The sequence below is a fragment of the Gordionus sp. m RMFG-2023 genome, chromosome 1 (genome assembly GCF_954871325.1).
Source record: "Gordionus sp. m RMFG-2023 chromosome 1, tfGorSpeb1-WG-v2, whole genome shotgun sequence".
NCBI lineage: Eukaryota > Metazoa > Nematomorpha > Gordioida > Chordodea > Parachordodidae > Gordionus > Gordionus sp. m RMFG-2023.
Genome location: NC_088775.1, coordinates 83,917,713 through 83,938,062, shown reverse-complemented (window position 1 = coordinate 83,938,062; position 20,350 = coordinate 83,917,713). Strand labels below are relative to the sequence as shown.

At 26.7% G+C, this 20,350-nt stretch overlaps 2 protein-coding genes and 1 long non-coding RNA gene across 3 annotated transcripts in view; 2 read left to right on the top strand and 1 right to left on the bottom strand.

The window, feature by feature from the left end:
* Positions 1 to 285: 285 nt before the first annotated feature.
* LOC135932018 (transmembrane protein 14C-like) lies at positions 286 to 873 on the top strand. The gene is made up of 4 exons (XM_065469356.1): positions 286 to 420; positions 461 to 562; positions 604 to 691; positions 735 to 873. Exons 1-4 carry the CDS (start codon positions 327 to 329, stop codon positions 784 to 786), a joined length of 336 nt encoding a protein of 111 aa, XP_065325428.1. The 5' UTR covers positions 286 to 326; the 3' UTR covers positions 787 to 873.
* A 4,169-nt stretch (positions 874 to 5,042) lies between these two features.
* LOC135922256 (uncharacterized) lies at positions 5,043 to 19,773 on the top strand. The gene is made up of 4 exons (XR_010570815.1): positions 5,043 to 5,107; positions 5,174 to 5,427; positions 19,468 to 19,584; positions 19,650 to 19,773. It is a non-coding gene; the product is annotated as an uncharacterized LOC135922256 (long non-coding RNA).
* The window catches only part of LOC135922255 (protein argonaute-2-like), a 27,993-nt gene continuing 16,104 nt past the window's right edge, over positions 8,462 to 20,350 (bottom strand). Inside the window, exons 8-20 of the mRNA XM_065456670.1 lie at positions 19,482 to 19,565; positions 19,170 to 19,233; positions 18,989 to 19,060; positions 18,507 to 18,554; positions 17,977 to 18,099; positions 14,659 to 14,848; positions 14,349 to 14,477; positions 12,305 to 12,555; positions 11,902 to 12,096; positions 11,662 to 11,796; positions 11,243 to 11,344; positions 9,594 to 9,793; positions 8,462 to 9,430 (exon numbers count right to left, since the gene is read on the bottom strand). Coding sequence (XP_065312742.1) covers positions 9,340 to 9,430; positions 9,594 to 9,793; positions 11,243 to 11,344; positions 11,662 to 11,796; positions 11,902 to 12,096; positions 12,305 to 12,555; positions 14,349 to 14,477; positions 14,659 to 14,848; positions 17,977 to 18,099; positions 18,507 to 18,554; positions 18,989 to 19,060; positions 19,170 to 19,233; positions 19,482 to 19,565 — 1,684 coding nt within the window. The 3' untranslated portion in view covers positions 8,462 to 9,339. The remainder of the gene's footprint in view (positions 9,431 to 9,593; positions 9,794 to 11,242; positions 11,345 to 11,661; positions 11,797 to 11,901; positions 12,097 to 12,304; positions 12,556 to 14,348; positions 14,478 to 14,658; positions 14,849 to 17,976; positions 18,100 to 18,506; positions 18,555 to 18,988; positions 19,061 to 19,169; positions 19,234 to 19,481; positions 19,566 to 20,350) is intronic.

The following is a 20,350-nucleotide window of genomic DNA, read 5'->3' as shown; positions in this document are numbered from 1 at the left end:
TCTAGGAACCCCCTTGTAATATATCTGATTCAGGTGAAATACTTGGTTCACATTTTTCAATATATTTCTAAGCAGAGTCAAAAACATTTATTAAAAGAATAGAATCTTTTTGAAAAGAGATAGTTTCCAATTAATAAAAACTTTAAATACTATCTCTTCAAAAATATTAAAAAAATTAATTTTGCCCCCTCCTTCGGCTATATGCCTGATTTTTATAATATTCAGCGACAAATCCAACATATAACTATGCCCTCCCCTTCTATTTTTACCGTTACTACCTAAAGTGTTTAAATAGATGTGAACCATCAATTCTTTTATTAATTAGCATGGAAAATATTCAAAAATATAAAATTGATTATTTTGGATATTGTTATGCAGGTATAGTGTTAACTGGAGGCATTGCAGGATATCTTAAAGCTGGTATCAAAAATTATTGAAATGTTTTCAGATTATTGATTAGGTAGTCCAGTATCGTTAGCAGCAGGTATATTATTTGGAAGTGTTTTAACTTATGGGGCTTACCTTGCTTCTAAAAATCCATCTAATTATCAATTGATATTTGGTAAGTTATTTAATTAAATTATTTCTTATTACTCTTTTTAGGTACTTCTGTAGCACTTACAGCTTTAATGGGTCACAGATTTTATAAAACAGGAAAATTTATGCCAGCTGGATTAATTGCTGGAATGAGGTACAGATATTATTGAGTTTGATAAACTAATTTGTATATATAGCATAGCAATGGCTTTGAGATATGGACTTAGATTAATGAACAACAACAAATGAATTTGTTTTATATATTTAAATCATGATACTGCAATTATTGTAACTTACAATTATATTGTTATATAAAAATAAATATAACATTCCTTTTTTGAAATAATAACTTATAAGAAATTTCTAAAAGGTTTTAATTAATATGCTATGGGTAATAAATATGTCATTTAAATGTATACAATTGCAATTGGTATGTTAAAACATTTTTAATATTATTATATAGTGACATAATATTTCTTCTATAATATCTTATTCTTCAGAAAGAAGATTTAATTAGAAGTGGAAAAAAAACGTTTATTTGGATAAAAACAAATTTCTTATTTTAACAATCATTTATATAAAATAAATTTAACAATAGCATGATGTTGATATTAGAAGTAAAATATCATAAATTTCTGCTTGAGCCTTTGTCATTCTTATACACTTTATATTATTATTTGTTAGTTTGCTTCTATTTGAAGGAGAAATGTGTTTTTAGTAAAATTTATATTCATAAATTCTAAATTTCTCATTTCCTCCAGCAAAAAAAGTTATAATATATTAGTGCTGTGCAGATATTGAATATCGGATTGGCACAAATATTTAGTGTTTTCCAAAAATATTGGATTGGGCCTATACTTTAAAAAAACTGATCCTATCTTTTACTTTTCTTTTTTTTTAATTTTTTTTTAAACAATGCAATTGCACAACACCCTCTAAATTTTATCTCTTTTTTAAAAATAGATTTATAGTATTTTAAAAGTTTTTTTATAAAAATAGAAAGGAACACCTATATTTTATTTATTTAAAAAAATTTTAAATGTGGTATCTGAATTATAGAAATATTTTATAAAAGACAAAGATGATTTTGCAAAATGATTATCTGTGGAATCATCTGAGTCTACCTTCAGTATGGCAGGGGATAAAGATAGTCCATATTATAGAAGCTTATTGCCAGAAAATCTAGAGACTCATATTAAAAAATCTAATATATTATAATTTTGTATATTAAATTTTATAATTCATACCAACATAAATTGGATATATTATTAAATATATATTTTTTAATTATAGTCATAATTGTATAAATAAAAAAATTAAATTCATAATTCATTTTTTGCATAAAAAATATTGATTTTTTTGGTTCAATGGGGGGTGGTGAAAATTCAGCATAAAAATCAGATCAGTTTTGAGGCAAAATTAGATCTGATCAGTGAAAAATATGTAGATTGGCACAGCCCTATAATATATATGATGATATTTTTATTGCAGTATCTTAATTTAAAGATTAAATATCAAATTAAGTGATATATTTGTTATATTATTAAAGAAAATTAATAAAATTTCAGGGTTCCATGTAAATTCTGTGAATGTTTATTATAGTGAATCCATATTAACAAATACTATTCCACAAAGACAATATCATGAATTTTTTAAAGCGAAATCCTTAGGATAAACCCTTTAGAAATCATTATTGTGAAAACCCAGCTAAGACTATGTAGAGAAACATATAACAAAGTCAATATTGCGATATTTGCTAATAGTGACTATTTTATTTTTAAACATTTATTTTTAAGACCATATAAATCACATAATAGTTTGAAAAATTGATTCAATGGAGTTTTTAATTATCTTTTAACCTTAATAAATTTATCTACTGGTAAAATTTATTATTGGAATATAATTTTTTTACCCTGCCCTATACTTTGCTCATAATCTATCAAGGACTTAATGGGATGATTTAGCAATGAAATTTTTTTTATTATCTTTCATTTGATATTATTACCTATATAGGTCCCTTATGCTAAAAATTAGGCCTAAGTATAAATTTTAAGAATGCATAAGAAGGTTAAATAAATTTTAAAAAATTAACAATCTATTACCCCCATACACCTATATAGAAAATTTAAGATTATGATGCTCGACCTGGCAAGATATTTTGCAAAAGTTCCTCACCCCCATCTGTTAAATTTTTTATCTAGCTCATTAAAAATTTACAAAATATCAAACACTACAATTTAAAAGTCTGACAACCCAACTTATTTGTAAGAATTTTTCTGTACCTTTTTAATATCTAATTTTCTCCCAATGTTAATTAAGGCATCCCTCTCTATGGTTATCTATTTTTACAACAACCGTTTTATAAATCACCCTGTTTGATATCTGTATTAGTATTCTGCACTGAGCCTAATTTCCCAATCCCGTCCAGAAAATTTTTATTTGTCCTGAAAAGCCCGACCCGAAATAAAAACTAGTTGCTGGCCCGGCCCAAATTTATTTAAAAATAGAAAATTTTAATATCTTGATTGTATAAAAAAAATATTCTACAAATAAAAAATATTGCCACCTTATTTCTTGCAAAATCTTAAAATATATTAATTTATCAAAATGTAATGATATCAAATTAAAAATTTAAGCCCGACCTGGTCAGTCCGAAATTTTTAAAAAGATATTAGGCCCGACCCAGCAAGAACCTAAATTATTATTTATAGACCTCCCGAAACTCGTTTGGGCTGGGATGAGTACAGGCCAGGTCGTGAATTATGCATAGCCTTAGATTAATATAGACTAGAAGTGGGCTCGGGCAGTGAAATTACGCTTGACACGATGGGCCACGGCTTGATTGTGTTATTAGGCGCGACGGGCCTTCCCAAAATTTCTGCCGGGCGTGAACATAAATTTCCCGTGAATTACGGAAATTTTAATTTTTAAAATTGTTTTTTTTTATGAATATAAATTTGCAATATTATATAATTAGTATATATTTTCTAATTTAATTTAGTTCTTTTTAAAGAAGAATAATTTTTGAAAACAAAAAAACTTCCTCATTTTATCCGTAAAATTTCAATTGAATGAAAAATAATAAATCTTTCAACTCTTGTTCAGTAATGGAAATTTGGTATTTAATAAATTTAATTTAAATATGTTTTATTTTATCTTTACTAAAAATTTTATCAATATTCAAAGAATGGTCGGATAATCTGATCTCAGATTCTCGTGCCACAATAAATGAAATTTATTTATGGAAAACAAAATTAGTTAATTTCTTCAACCTTCTGAAGGTGATAACAATAATAATTAAAACCCTAAAAACCGGACAATATTTCTTTAAAGGAGAGATTTATTATGCAGCCACTACATAAGGTAGGAGAATAGATAAATTACAAAATGAAAGAAAAATAGCCCCATATAATTCATGAAAACAAAAGTTTATTATTAAAAAAATAGAAAATATTGATATAATGAAGAAAAAAAAATATTGGCCTAAAACTTATATTTTTAATTAACTTATTTATCATATTTGTATTTAAATCTAATCTTTCTTTTCTCTTAAAATGATGATATAAAATGTTTTTATATATACGAACTATTTTTTCCCCTTTTTTAAAAATTTTTTCCATTTATTTTGTTGTTGAAAAACATGTTTGTTTTGATTTTTTCTATCCCTAGGACCTAGGTTTAATTGTCAGTATTAAGAAATAAGAATTTTTAATATGTCAATATTGGCCAAAACCAAATTTTATAATCAAACAATTTATTTTTTTAAAAAAAATATAGCATACTAATTTGTAATTTTTATGTTATTTTAAGTCAAATTGTAAATTAGAGTTAACCTTGATTAAATTATTTAGTAGATGCTTGATGGAACCATAAAAAGTTTTTATTTCAGTGTAATAATTAAATTTTATATTAGGATTAAATATTGGTAGGGGACAGGGATGGGCAAAAAGTAGCGCTTTGCCAATCCATAAATTATTTTCCAATTATTTGATATTCATACAAACCCGATTCGATATTTATATTGAATCTATCTTTGGAGATGCAATAAAAATTTCAACATTTTCTATGTGAACGAATAAGAAGCTAACTTTGGGACGAAACAAAAACACTTTGAAACTTTCCTTTTCCCGTAAATAGACCCTTATGCTAAATTTAATACGAAGTGAACACTATTTCTCAAAATTTTTTACATGCGAGACTTAAAGCTGATTTACGGAGGAAACGTCGTGCTCTTCCTACCCTACAAAAGCATTACACATAGCTAAACGCTCTTGTTCATGTCCATTATTCCAAAATATTGTTAATAGGTTTTTTAAAATAAAGCCATATGTAAAACAACTATATAAAAGCAATAATTAAAATTTCGCTTATACACTTGATTTTAGTCGTAAACATAGCCTTATAAAAAAAAATGAAATTTGCTGCCAATTTTTTTATAATAGGTTATTTTTTGTAAAAAAATTAGAACAAAAAATATTTGTATTTAAGTATAAAAATCAAAACAAGTGAAATTTTGATCACCGAGGTCATTATTATTTTCTATAAAAAAAGCTGCTATTCAAATAATTGGGTATTAAATTAAAATTTTGGAAAAATATAATTAATTTTTATTTTACCATATCTATTTCATATCCAGTCTTGGCTATTAAAGGTTTTCTCCCCTAATTTCATTTTGGACACGTAACATTGGTCCCGTGAGAAAATTTATAGCGAATCTCATTGAACTAATGAAGACTATTATTCAGAAAATGACTGTATTGACGACGCTATGCCCAAGCTTGCTAGTATATTATTTTTTTACAGCTCTTAGCCACTACCTATCCTCAACCAGATTGTTCATAGATATAAATTAGATTCTCTAAAATCTATCTAAATTTAACAAAAATAAAGGTACATTTAATATATTATAAAAAAATTAAAAATTTTCCGAGGGCTTCTCCAAGGTTACAAGGAGCTTGAGCCCTTTCCTTTAAAAAAAATTGTTTTCTTTGACTTGTCCAAAACTCGTAGAAGAAAAAACGACTAAACTCTCGAACTTTGTAAATTTAACAAATTTTTTAATAGACTATTAGAATTAAATGAATGTTAAAAGTTTCAAGGAAAGTTGGAAATTTTTTTAAGTTTGCTAAAAAGAAAATACAAAATAGGTGTTATTGTTAAAATAAAAAAAAATATATACAAAATCTTTCAGAAACAAAACGATATAAAAAATTTTTCAATTTTTATTCCGATCCTAAAAATTTTAAAATCGTGCCGATCTAACCTAGTCCAAAGGAATGGTCAGTTCGGGTAGTTGGTAAGGATCTGATTTTGATACCGATAACCCGATTTTAAGAGTTGGTAAGGGACATGGCTGGATATTTTTAAACAAATATTAATAAATAAAATTTATGACTACGAGATGTGATAAAATGAATTTTATTTTTCTATTTGCTTTGTTTTTGAGAAATGTCAGCGATGCGTATCACTTGAAGGACAGGCGTTTACTATAAATTAGGTTAAAGTTATTTAATTCTGTGGCATAGAGTAATTCTTAATTATTCATTTGATAAGAGGTTGCCTAGGTTACAATAATGCCGTCAACCATTATTTAACCACTCTTACAATTTCTAATATTAGGTTGATAATTAAATGTCAGATTAAAACTACTTTCTGGTTATTGTAAATGGCAAGTTGTAATATAATGCTATAAAAATAATAGGAGCTCCTGCCATCAAAGATAAAAGTTAATAGGTAGAAATCTAAGTCTATTAATTTAGATGGTGTTTGGAAGAAATGTCACTTAAATTCTTCAAGTTTAATATAAAATGCTTTCTAATATTATTTTTTTAAATTTTGTGAAAACGATGAATAATTTGAAAAAAGAATGAGGAACTAAAAAATATCTAAAATTTTAAATGAAAACAATTTTTTTTAACCCTTACTTAATAGCATAATCGAAACTATGCAGAACCCAGTAATTAAAAACGTTATTACTCAAAATTTTTCGATATTTTTGACTGGATCTTTTAGTTACTTAATATTTTTAGGTAAAGTATATATGTATCGTCCTGTAGTTCATGGCTATAACGGTGGTTGGAGGGTAAGCATAGACCACCTGGGTAACTTATTTTCATATGTTTTGGCATGAATAAATTATACATAATTTTTTTAATTAAAAATTATATTCATTTGACCCTTAGATAAAAGCACTACATCATCAATTTTATATAAATATTTTTTTTTATATCAATGACATTAAAATAATTTGTAACTTTTTTGACTCTCCTATTTGATATACATGTTTAAAATACGAAAGCTATGAGTAAATTTAATTCTAAAATATAATATATTAGTTCATGCTTAGCGTTGTTAAACGGCTAGATTCTGAATCAAGATTTTAGCCAAAATAATATTACGCCTAGAGGTTTTGTTACTAGATGTCCAAACCAATGAGCAACCAGTCTTTCGAACCAAACTGATAATTTTCTGATGGTTAGTGTTAAACAAAAATTAAGATTTTAACCAAAATAAAATTACACAAGCTTCGAGGTTTCGTTAATAGATGTCAGATATCCAAACCTATGAGCAAAATCTCCAATCTTGCATTTATCTAAAAACTAGTATAACAAAACTACATATTTTTAATATATAAGTCCAAATTTTATAGGATATTATGGCAATATATTTTGTTCTTATTCAAGATATGCATATAATCTAAGGGCAATATTTTTTTAAAAAAAAAATCAATTATTGTCAAATTTTTTATAAATAAAATATCAATTTATCATAATTAAATTGGAATTACAAAAAGTTTAACTGAATCCTGAACCTAGGTTGACATGGTATAAATTTTTTTTATAGGATAACAGCAATGGAATAAACCCGTTAACTAGAATCGGAAAGGAAGCATTATACCATACGGTTCGAATCGTATTAAATACTTTTCCATAAATTTCTCAAATGAGAAAATAATCTTTCCTTATCATTTTAAAACCCAACACTTATGAAGGGATGGGGGGAGGGGGGTGCTAAGTTGAGAAACAACATGTATTATATGTTCTCTAAATTTAAAAGGGGAGAGTTAAACCATTGATTGTAGTGTTGTGTAGAGTCAACTATGCCATACTTGAAATAAATCATAAGCTGAATAATTTGCTCTTCAAATATTTCACTTAAAAAAATATATCATTACATTTCAGTTGATGTTGATTCAAAAAATTGTAAACATTTTATTTTACTCGAAATATTGATACATTTATATAAATTTATATTTTGATAAAAATTTCATTGATTGACAAAAAAAATGGGTGTGATATTCATAATTCTATGGTAGATCAGTTTTTTTTTTGAATTGTTGATTATAATACTATAGCTTTTTGTGAATAACAATAAAAGATAATAACGTGAGATGGGTTTGTAGAAAGTTGAAATTAACGCAAAAAATTATGGTTATAAAATTCAATTTTTGATAAGATAATAAATGAGAAATACACATATTTTAGATAAGAATTGACGAAGAATAATCAAAAAAGGTTTGCAAAGATTTCTTCTACGAAATAAAAATGGCAGATTTTGAATGTCTAAATGTTTTTTGATAAGCCTACAATATGATTTTGAGATACAAGGTAAATTTTATATAGGGAATCTTATTTTTTTTTAAAAATGAATTTGTATTCTAGTCTAATAAATATTTAATTTTTTTTTCTTAATACAACCATAAAAATACTTAAAAGGATCTAGTCACATAAATAATAATGAGGCAAGTAAACTTTCTTATATTTGAAAAAAGGAATAAAAAAAACAACAATGATAAATACTATGTGGGAAAAGTTTACACTTTAATCGCCGCTGTTTTTGTTTACACAATTATTTCGATCAATAAATATATTTCAAAAAAATATTTAATATTTTTTTTAAATTTCCTCACATTATAAAAACAAATAATAATGCATTTTGTGGGGCTAATAAAATACGCGGGATAAACATGATTTTGGTTTATAAATTATAATTTAGAGCTAAAAAAAAATTTGTTTAAGTGATTATAATAAATTAGTTATTTATATAATATTAATTTTTTATTAAAAAAAGAGCATAAATAAATTGCATCGTATTTTTGTGTCATGAAGAGAAAGAAAAAAGGCTAAAAAACTGGTTGTGCTTACTCCTTCTTAATGTAGACTTGGAAGAACGAATGTTTAAATGTATGATTTTTTAAACCGCAAAGTCTATCGTTAACGTCTAGAATTAAGAAATTATTTCCTCCTTCATAAAAAGTTTCCTGTCTACTACTGATTCGCACAAAATAGGTAGTTATAACTTTTAAAAACATATTCTTAACCCGTTTTTACATATATTTTTTTATTTATTAATTCTTTCCGTAAATATTTCTTTATTTTCGAGATATTGGATATCCATCTATAAAGCATTTGCAAATGGAATAGTTCATTTTCCAATTTTTTCATTTGCAGTGAAAAATTCCAAGAAATTTTATTATTTACAATGATGTTTTTTTAAGCATCAAAAAATAATTAGTTGTTTGATTACATATATTATAGGAATTTTTTTGACAAACTATTATTGGCAATGTAAAGCACTTCTTAATACACAGGGGTTATCGATAAAATCGTAATTCTTTTAGTTTCTATTACCATGTTACATGAGTGGAACAGTGAGCAAAATGGGTTAAATAAAAACGTGTAAGAATTAACAATTTCTGGTCTGAGGGAGTGAGAAAATGACAAGGATAGAATAAATACATATAATTGGGGTTCAATTTTTGGATAAATGGGAAATTATGCTATTTTTATAATAAATATAAATTCAGGCAAAGTACATGACTTTGTTGGTATCGACGTGGACGGCTATGGGACGAGTAAACCCCATTTCCGAGGCTTGTTGGCATGCTTCGGCTCTGCAAATATTATTTTAATATACAAATGTGTATATTTAAATTATATGCAATAAATAGAATAAACTTAAAATCAATTTTAAAAAATTGCAACAAGATATAAGGGTACCCCTTCCCTTTAGCTCCTTTCTCGTTAACTAAAAAAGTTGTGTTTTTTAAAAATTACAATTCGTGGTCCTTGTCAATGAGATGGTACCGAGCCCTAAAGGCTACCAAATGGGCGTAATAAGCTGGGGCGGGTATGCTCACACTACGAGTGCACCTCACGTAAGTGTGACACAATTGGTAGGTCAATTGTTGGAGTTCGTCCGAGTTGAACAGGTTGTCGTCCCACAAGACGTGGTAGTGGGATGGTCGACTCGTGCCCTTGTATTTTTTTTAAATAATAAAAAGTAACATTAGGTATAAGAGATAGATGGAAAAAAATGGCTTTCGTCCTGAATTTATTGTTAAAACAAGTGGTAGTAAACTATAATACGATTTTTAACACTTTAAAGTCCTGTGAGCTAATTTGACATCATCATATTGAGTGTTATTTTTTAACGTTTAAAACCACTCAATGATTTAATTTAACATTTTTAAATAAATATAGAATGTATTCAATGGTATTTCATCTATAATCAAAAAAAAATATGCTTTTGTTTATATTTTATTATCATGTAAATTTTGACTATATTTCCTTTTCGATTTTTTCTGAATCACTTGATTTTACATATTATTTAAATATATTTTAATTGAAAAATTTTGAAAACTGTTTATTTTATAAAGAAGACAAATATATTTTTAAAATAATTATTTTTGTAAATATAATTTTAAAATTATGATGCCAAATTAACTCATTGGGAATTCAATAAGTTATTACATTAAATAAATTTTATTTTTATGTATGTCAAGTAAAATAATTATAATTGAAGGTGATATTTCGGAAACAGATATTGATAATAGTGAAGATAATTTTAATTATCCTATTGACAATATAGATATAGATTCGCCCACAAATGCACTCCACATAGAACTTTATAATATTCATGAAGGTCCTAGTTTTCCTAATCTCATTAATAATTGGGTATTAAAAATATTGAATCATTTGGTACAACATTTTCTAAAAAAAATTCTAATCCCCCAAATAATATTCCAACACCATATTACTTCGAATAATATTTCATTTGATGGATACCTGCATTGTGAATGCATGGTTATTGTATCGAAGACATTACTTCAAAAAAATGAAAAATCTTTTATAAAATGTATAACAATTAAATCTCAAATAGTTCCTGCCTTGTTAATTGGCAGGTAAAATTAGTAAAAGAAAAATAGGGAGACCATCAAATGAAACTCCTAAAATACAAAAAGGATCTAAGTTACCTCAGAAAATAACTGACGTTAGATATGATAATTTAGGGCATTGGCCAGAAGCTTCTAAGACTCGAAAAAGGTGTAAATTATGTTTTATCGCATATTCAAAGACTATGTGTGAAAAAATTTATGCTATAACTAGGAAATAAATTTTAAAAAATTTTTCATAATAAATATTTTTTTATACATGCATTTCGCTCAATGATGCCAAATTGTATCATGATTTTTTTTTACCTGTATACTATGAAATAAAAGTCGAAATAAAAATTTTACATCCTTGGTGTATATAAATGAAGATTTTTAATAAAAAAATTTTTTTAGTTTTATTTTAAAAAATCGAGCTTTAAAGGGTTAAATACTTAAAAATTGAGTTAAAGTCAAAAATAGAACTTGTACTTTCCATTACATAAGATTTATAAACTCAAAGTTGAGAGAATACAATCGATTTTCATTATTAACCTGTATTCCGGCATGACTACAAAGGTAAAAATCGAATTCTGTTGGGTGAGTTATACCCACGTCTACAGTAGTGCCGGCAGGAATGTTACCACTTTTCCCAATCTATGCATAATAATGACCAATTATTCAAAACTATTATAAAAAAAGTATAATATTAATTTCAAATTTATCGAATAAAAATAAAACCTAAGAAACAGAATGAATTATGCTTTATGATAAAATTTGAAAATAATTAAATAGGATAGTAATTGGCCTTTTTAATAAAAAAAAATTTTAAGCAGCTGAAACGACATATTATTATTTTTTGCATACTTCTAAATTACCCTTATTATATGATTGAAAACTACATAATTCACTCTTATTATAAATTATAAATATTCGCATATATTCGGGAATATTATTTGGATACTTATGAATACCTGTTCTTTTTTGTCGGCGCAGAATAGACGGGTGTGATGTCTTTTTTGAACGACTATGAAGGTTATACCTGGCTGATAACCCACCTCTAATTTCATGCAGGCTTCCCTAAGTGCGCGAAGTTCGTGCTGCAAAACCTAAAATTAAGCAAAATAAAATATATTATTTATAGATATGAATATATATTCTTTAAAAATAAATAACCATTCCCAAAATTAGAGATGCATAAAATATATACTAACCTGGTTAAATTGACCCTCGCTCACTCCATCCCTATAAAATATGATACGAGTTGGCTTGAACCTCGTTGACCTGTAAAATTGAATTAGTAACTCCTTGACCATTTTAGATAAATCGGTAATTATTTCTTGTCTGTGAGTTTGAATCCTAACTGATGCAGCATATCTTGAAGGGTGGGCGTCCATACTGCCTACCAACTATTCATAATTTATAAATAATTGATATATAAATGTTCTTTCAATCATAAAAAAGAAATTCTCGAGTTAAAATTTTCTTATTAATGTCAGTATATATTTTTTTAAAAATTCTTATCACAAATACTAATCAAATCGCAACTGACAATTTAATTAAGCTTTAAAAACTGTGAATTTTATTTTACAATATATTATCAAAAGTTTTATAAACGGCGGCTATGGAAGGTTTTTTGCTGTCCCCAGCTGGCGGGTGTGTCACATCAGCGCCCAAAAATATAACGGGCTCGTTGAAAACCTTTGGCCTTATATTGGGGACGAGTATGTTGTTAATACCTCCCAACTTGACATTTATCTTGAGACATAAGTTGGAGAGGGTCTGGGGTGAAGTTTTGTTGACATTTTTGGCCTGAACACATTGCGTGGCCATACCGAGAAGGGTGTCGCCGACTCGCTTAACTTCGGCTTGAACGAAAGTGTAAAAAAAATGTAATTTCTTTTGTATTAGAAAATAAAAATATTCTAAAAAACATGGATAAGTCCGCTTGTATTGACCGAGTGTATGTTTTACTAGCGGACTCCTCTGAACAGGCGGACCAGGTTAGAATTACAGAAAATGTAGAGTTTGCAGTGAACCGGTCTCCAGTCTCTTCTGACTATTGGGTCTGACGAGACGGTCCGGTTCAACCGATTAAAAAGATAAAAGTTTACAATGATTTAATCATTAATTAATATACACGATTTAATGCCTAAAATTTATTTAATTCATTCATTGTTTGTCTTTTCTATTCTTTTAAATAAAGAAACAATATATATATATAAATATTAATTGATTTTTTTAATCAATATATTTATCTAAGGAAATATCTTTAAGGGAGAGAAGAGCCAGGATAAGGTTCACGATGGCTGGGACATCATAGGAATTTGTGATTCAAAGCTATTTATTCAATATTTTATACCCAATTAATTCCAACATATTATATTGATGGTAAGGGAATCAATATCGATTCGCAATTCTGGCCAAAATAGCTAGAATATCTTTCGCAACAGGCTACATCAGTAGCATGTGAATTGATCTTTTCTGAAACTAGTGATAAAATATCAAAAAAATGAACTAGAATGCATCCAAAGATGGTTCAAACTCTAATAAAATTTGAATCGTGGATAAAAAATGGAATTCATCTGATTTTTTTAGAAGATTATTAGAGTGTTTATATATGAATCAATTTTATTTTATAATCAAATATCTACCACATATTATATATATATCAAAAAATCATTTTGATTTATATTATATTCAATAAATTTATTATTTAAAATTATTTGATGATATAATTAAAATATTGATGATTTAACACATTTCATTTTTAATAAATTTAATACAAAATAAAACTTTTATAGCATAAAAACATATTTTAAATGGGAATCGACCTTACTGCACCGCCGGTCAAGCCTAGTCCGACATAACGGCCCCATTTTAGAAACAAGACCGGACCTCTGTTAACACTTAAAGATGACCATAGAACCTATATTGTATTATGTAGAGATGTAAATACTACTTTTTTCACGATCTAATGCTCCAATACCATATACATAGTGTCTAGGCCACGTATTAATTCGATTTAATTTTTGTTCTTAATTCTGAATTATATTCAGAATAGAAGCCTGGAAACCTATTTCTGGATTTTTTTTTTAAATTTAAAATCTCAAAAATCATCATTCAGAACAAATATTTTGAATTCTAAAAAGGAAAAAGACGAGAAAGATGAACAGAATATAAATAGACTCAAAGAACCCTTGCTATAAGAAAAAAAAAATTTCAGATAAATATTAATTATTTGGTTGTCAGATTATTACACTTGTATAAACATAATTTTATTTAAATCTAATTCATCGTGTTATTTATAATTTTATTATAATATTATGAAATCTTAAAAAAAACAGGCATAAAAAATCTATAAATGTTCTTAATCTTCCCATGGATTCGGAAAAAACGGAGGCCAGAGGAATAATCAGAGAAGTTATATGATATACGAGAAGGTAAAAGAATTAAAAAGTGCGTGCTAATACAGGTACTGTGTATGTGCATCTCTTGTATTTATGTAACAAGTTTGAGATTATGAGCAAATTTATTTTTCTGAAATTTCGATTTCGTCAAATATATAATTTTATATAAAAAAACTAAATTATTCCTAAATTAAAACACGGAAATAAGCAGATAAAAATTGTTAATTTCACAAAAGAAAAAAATATATTACCATAAACAGGCGTTTTGCCTGGTAAAACTACTACGACCAGTTGTAAGCCTTGGAATGTCGTTTTGAGAAACCGGAACATTGGTTCCACTTGTTCCGGACCGGTAGCGTATTTGCAAAAGCAGGGTTGACCTATGAGTTAAAGGTAACAGATAAAAAAAAATCTGTGTTAAGTAAGAAATGGATGAATGCGTTATTTGATTGCTTTAACAGTTTGGAAATGGAATCGCATCAAATTTAGGAATTGGAAACATTTTTTTACAAATATTCACAACTGTTTTCTTTCTTTCTTAATACATTCCAAAAAATTTACCTATAATGGGCATTCCAGCATCGTTAGAGATTTTTTGCAATTGTTGGGTAAAGTTCCTCAGGGCGTCCTCACGACAGGTCTTTTGAGGGGCAAAACACGCGATAGCCCAGACCCTAATCTCGATGCCTGTATGAAATTGTTTACCCCTCATGTCCCAAACGCCCTGATTTGGTATGGCCTGTTGTTTGGTCTTGGAAGAAAAAAAAGAAAAAGAATGAATGTTAATTTTGTGTGCGAAAAAAATTATGTTATATAAATGATAGCCTCACTTTTAGTGCCAAATTAAAAATTTAGCCCTTTATATGTTCCCGAAAATTGAAAAAAAACCAGGGACATGAATTAGGTTTTTACACCTTCCGGGAACAAAACCTAGGGAATATTATGAAAGGATGGAACGGAAACGGTGATATCGGTAACGTTAGCTGAACAGTTCTGGAAAGTTCAGATAATTAATATTAGGGATGTACCGATATTTCATCCATTTTAAAATATCGGTTATGGGCCAATATTATAAAATTTTCAATTTTTAAAAAAGGTTATATTTCTTTTTGTAAATAAAATCGAAATCCATTTTTTTTATGTTTATTTTTTTAATAATAATAATAATTAATTAACATTTCTGCCATAGTTATTTATTTTGCGCATTCTGTTTATAAAAACGTGCGATAATATATTTTAAAATAATCTTTAGTTTTATTATTATATGAATATGTTAATGCATATTATAAATAAATAAATTTTATACATTACATTATAATAATCTATTGTTTCATTTCACACATTACATAAGTCTCCGGTATTAAATTAATAAAATATTTTTTGATGGCTTCCTATTCACTTACATGGGAATATTTTGAATTGGATTCGCCAAGCTCTAATTGTGCAAAATGTAAAGTGGACTCGTGTATCGATAAAATTTCAAGAGGTGGAAAATCTTAAAAGATATATAACACTACTAACTTGAAGTATAGCGACGCATTTGCACTTTTATTAACTAAAGAAAATATTAAAAAAATGGAAAAGAATTAAATTAAAATAAAAACTTCTAAATTTAACCAAATAACATTGCCAGGTCTGATAAATGAACAGAAAATATGGGACATTGAAGACTCTAGATTCAAAGCCATATCGCTACTTATCAAACAAATGATAGCATTAGATAATCAGCCATTTTCGATTGTAGAGGATATTGGATTTAATCGATTAATAAATGTGAAAACTACAAAATTCTATCTAAGACCTTTTTTTGTTCCAGGAGTCTTTATAGCATGTAAAAGGTTGAATCCTGTCAACATCTTGAATAAGTTTGTGGGTGGGTAAATTAAATTGCTTCTGGATAATTTTGAGTCTATTGTTAGCAATAGATTAAAATGACCAGCTTGCTCAAGATAACATATCAATAATAGCTCTCTGCGCAAAAACTCCTACTTTTACTACTAATTATAGTGAGTGAGCAAAACATGAAACAGATGAATAATTTCCTAAATAAATCGACTAATAAATAATTTATGTGAAAACTACAAAATCTCATCTAAAAAATATTTTACTGAAAAATTAACTAATGAAATATATATAAATCAAAGAAAATTAAATGCCAATTAGATAGGGAAAAAATTTCCTTTAGTTTTACAAGTGAAATATGGTCCAGATGTTCTGGGTAGGATTCATATATCAGCATGACTTATCATATGGTCAATAAAAATTTTGAACCAATGGCAAGATTGCTTCATGTATTCACACACAATACAAAATATTGCCGATACTATAAACAAAATGATGACCAGTTGCAACATCAGTAAATGTAAAATATATGCTATTGAACGTGACAATGCACCAAATATAAAATCTGATTGCAATTTAGATAATTAAATTTTATAAATATTTACAAACCTTATTTAGGAAATTATTTCAGTTTCATGTTTTGCCCACTCACTACAATTAATAGTAAAAAAAAGGAGTTTTTACACGAGCTATTATTGATATGTTATCTTGAGCAAGAAAGATTACTGATCATTTTAATCATTTATCTATTGATAACAATTAGAATTCAACCTTACATGCTAGAAGACTCCTGGAACAAAAAAAGGCCTTAGATTAGATTTTGTAGTTTTCACATTTATTAGTCGACTAAATCCATATCCTCTACAATCAAAAATGGCTGATTATAACGCTATCATATGGTTGATAAGTAGCGATATGGCTTTGGATCTAGGGTCTTCAATTGTGCCATATTTTCTGTTTATTTATCAGACCTGACAATGTTATTTGATTAAATTTAGAAGTTTTTATTTTATTTTGATTCTTATCCATCTTTTAAATATTTTCTTTAATTAATAAAAGTGCTAATGTGTCGTTATACTTCCTCAAGTTAGTAGTGCTATATGTCTTTTGAGATTTTCCACCTCTTGAAATTTTATAGATACACGAGTCCAAATAACATTTTGCAAAATTAGAGCTTGGCGAATCCAATTCAAAATAATCCCAAATAAGCGAATAGGAACCTATCAAAAAAATTTTTAAATTTAATACTGGAAACTTATATAAAGTGTGAAATAGAACAATAGATTATTATTATAATGTAATGTATAAAAAAATAATTTATCGCGTAATTATTAAGGCATTTAAATTTATAATGGTTCATTAGTAAATATAATATTTATAACATGGCTCATTCATACCTAATCATTTTTTTCTTAAATTCCATTGTTTCACCCAGCAATATTACTCATTATTTAGTATTAAAACATTTTTTTTCTACTTAACTATTTTATTCAAAAACGATTTCAATTAAAAGATTTGTAATGAACATATTTATAACTGGGATAAAAAAAATAACAGAAACACTTTTACGTTTATTTCCTATTTCAATCATTTTGAAGCAAAAAAAATGATAAATCTAAATAATACTAATATTACTTTAACAATCGATATTTATTAAGAATTCGGATATGGATGAATAAAAATGTAGATTCCTAAAATTGAATTTATTCCATATGCAAATATTTTAAATTGATTTTATCTATCCCAATAATAATTTTGTATATAAATTCATAATCAAAACTGTTTTTCTATTTGTTTTAAATTATCGAATATAATTCATTTTTTTTCCTAAAAAGATTAAATTTTATAAAAAAAAAATATGAAAGGTTTCTTTTAAATTCGGAAGGAAGGCCCAAACACTAGAATCGAATAATAATTTTATTATTCATTAGAATAAGAAATACCAAATTATTAAATTTGTACAAATTCAATTTGAATTTTTATAGGTATAATGCTGGTGGGGGGAATGAAATAATCAAACTTAAATTTATTAATTACCCTTCCTCCGTATTGTATTTTGGGTGGTGGCAATACTCTTCCTCTAACCTCCGTCATTTGGTTAACCACGCTAACGCCAAAATCTTGTATGAATATGTCATTGTTAAAATCGGCTTTCACGATCTACAATAAACAAATCGTTTATAAATTATTTTAAGAATTCGAATATAAGAGAAATGAATAGCACAAAAAATAATCATTTAAACATTCTTCTCCCTCGTGTGAAAAATCACTTTAAGATGATTATTTATAAATTTTAAGGGTGTATGCTTTGAGGGCGTTAAATGATTTTAAGATGCTTCGTTTCAACACCGATATAAGATATGCATGTCTAGAAATTTGATAAAAGTATTTATTTGTTCACAGAATAAGGAGTGGGCAACACGATACACCTTGTTTACATACAAAGACAATTAAAAATTATCCAAATCTATAGCAAATTATACTACATTTTGTAATAGCTTTACACAAACCGATAAGTTAGATCATAATATATTTTTTTTTAAATACAACAGAATATTATGTTTTACCAAATTGTTTATTTCTTTTTCTCTGTCGGGAGCGGATCTGGCAGTAGCCTAAAATAAATTTAATTTTTATTTAAAAAACATAATTTTTATAATTATTATATAAGGTTTTCTAACTCAACAATAATATATAAAGAAGAATTGGTCTTCCGACTAACATCTATAATTGTTTTATAGATGATGGGGAGACTAAAATTTAACGAACTGCAACATTTTTTTTTAATATTCAAATGTGTTAAAATGTCTTTCCTACCTTATAAAAGTTAATTTTATTATTATCAGAACTGGTTCTAATAAAAGTCATTTAAAATGTAATAATATTCTAGAAACAGTTAAAACTTTTCAATTTTTCGAATTTGTTTTTTATCCGTCGCTTTATTTAACAGAATTTGGAAAACCGCCATTTTGAAAAATATTCCGAACTGGAAGCCTCTTTTTTTAGTCCAGATTGAAAAAAAATAAATAAATGAATGAATGATACATACTTTGATCATGGTAGAAGTTTGCATATCGGTCAATTTTTTAATGCATCTTTGTCCGGCTACTATATTGCATACCTTTATTTTATTTTCAAAAAAATTAGTTATAATTAAAAATAAAAAGGTTCCTTTTCTTTCTTCCTTTCTTTCTTACATTTATGTATGTCAATCAAAAAAAAATTTTTACTTCGAGAGGTAGATATGTGTGCTTTTGTTCTTGCCCGACTTGTAAACATGGTAGATGTGGATATCTTAAAAATTTTAAAAATTAATGCGTGAATAAGTAATTTCGTAAAAATTAAAGTCCATTTTAAAAAAAAATTTATAGTTTATTTTGTAATCTTTTTAAAATATTACAAATTTATTTATTTGAATCGATGTCGTCAGATTACATTATATAGTAATTAAATGGTTAAATTTATTCTAAGGTAATATTTTGTTCATTAATTTAAATATAGAATATAATATATATATTTTTAAAATAGATTTATGAAATTACAATAATTTTCTCTTGTATTTGTCCTGGAAATATTTGGCCACGGTGCATTCCACGGTCTGACCATTCTCTAATTGGAGTGGAAATCTGTCGTAATCAATATTAAGTTAGGAATATATAATAATCGTAATATATTTTAATAATACATAATATTTGTTTTGTAAAATATAGGCTGTGAGTAGAAGATGGTTCGAAAAGGCTAAATATGGTAGGTAAATCAACTAGCAAAAATAGTGTATGATATTGATAAAAATATTTTCATCGAAAATCGATCCAGAAACAAATTATAATAGTGTTATTTTATTTCCATAAAATTAAATAAAATTATAATTTTTAATTAGCATAATTTATGTTTTAATTATCATTCTATTAAAATATATCTAACTTAATTTGATTTAAATAGTTATGCAAAATAGCTCTATTTGAGCCGATTTTTAAAATGACTAACTCAATATTTTAGACAGAAAAATATTATCTAAGCCACGAGTTTTCGTTAATAGATGTCCAAACCTTTGTGCCATCTAGTGTTGTTAAATAGCTCGTTTTGAGCCGATTTTAAAAAACGGCTAACTCACTATTTCATCCAGATAACGCAAGCCTGAAGATTTTGTTTGTAGAAGGAACAAAGGTTTGGACATCTATTCGCGAAATCTCAAGGCTTAGGCAATATTCTTCAGGCTAAAATATTGAGTTAGCCGTTTTTAAAAATCGACTCAAAATGAGCTGTTTAACAACACTAGTGCCATCTATAAGCAAAATCTTCAGGATGGCATAATATTTTTCTGGATAAAATAGTGAGTTGGCCGTTTTTACAGATGGGCTCAAGAGCGATTTTGTAACACTACGATTAAGTATGAAAAAAATGGAGGTCA

What these genes read in the sequence shown, in the direction of transcription:
- LOC135932018 (XM_065469356.1), top strand. Translation starts at nt 327, where the DNA reads ATGGAAAATATTCAAAAATATAAAATTGATTATTTTGGATATTGTTAT. An exon ending in TGCAGGATATCTTAAAGCTG is followed by an intron (nt 421 to 460) that starts GTATCAAAAATT and finishes ATTATTGATTAG; the next exon opens with GTAGTCCAGTATCGTTAGCA. An exon ending in TAATTATCAATTGATATTTG is followed by an intron (nt 563 to 603) that starts GTAAGTTATTTA and finishes TACTCTTTTTAG; the next exon opens with GTACTTCTGTAGCACTTACA.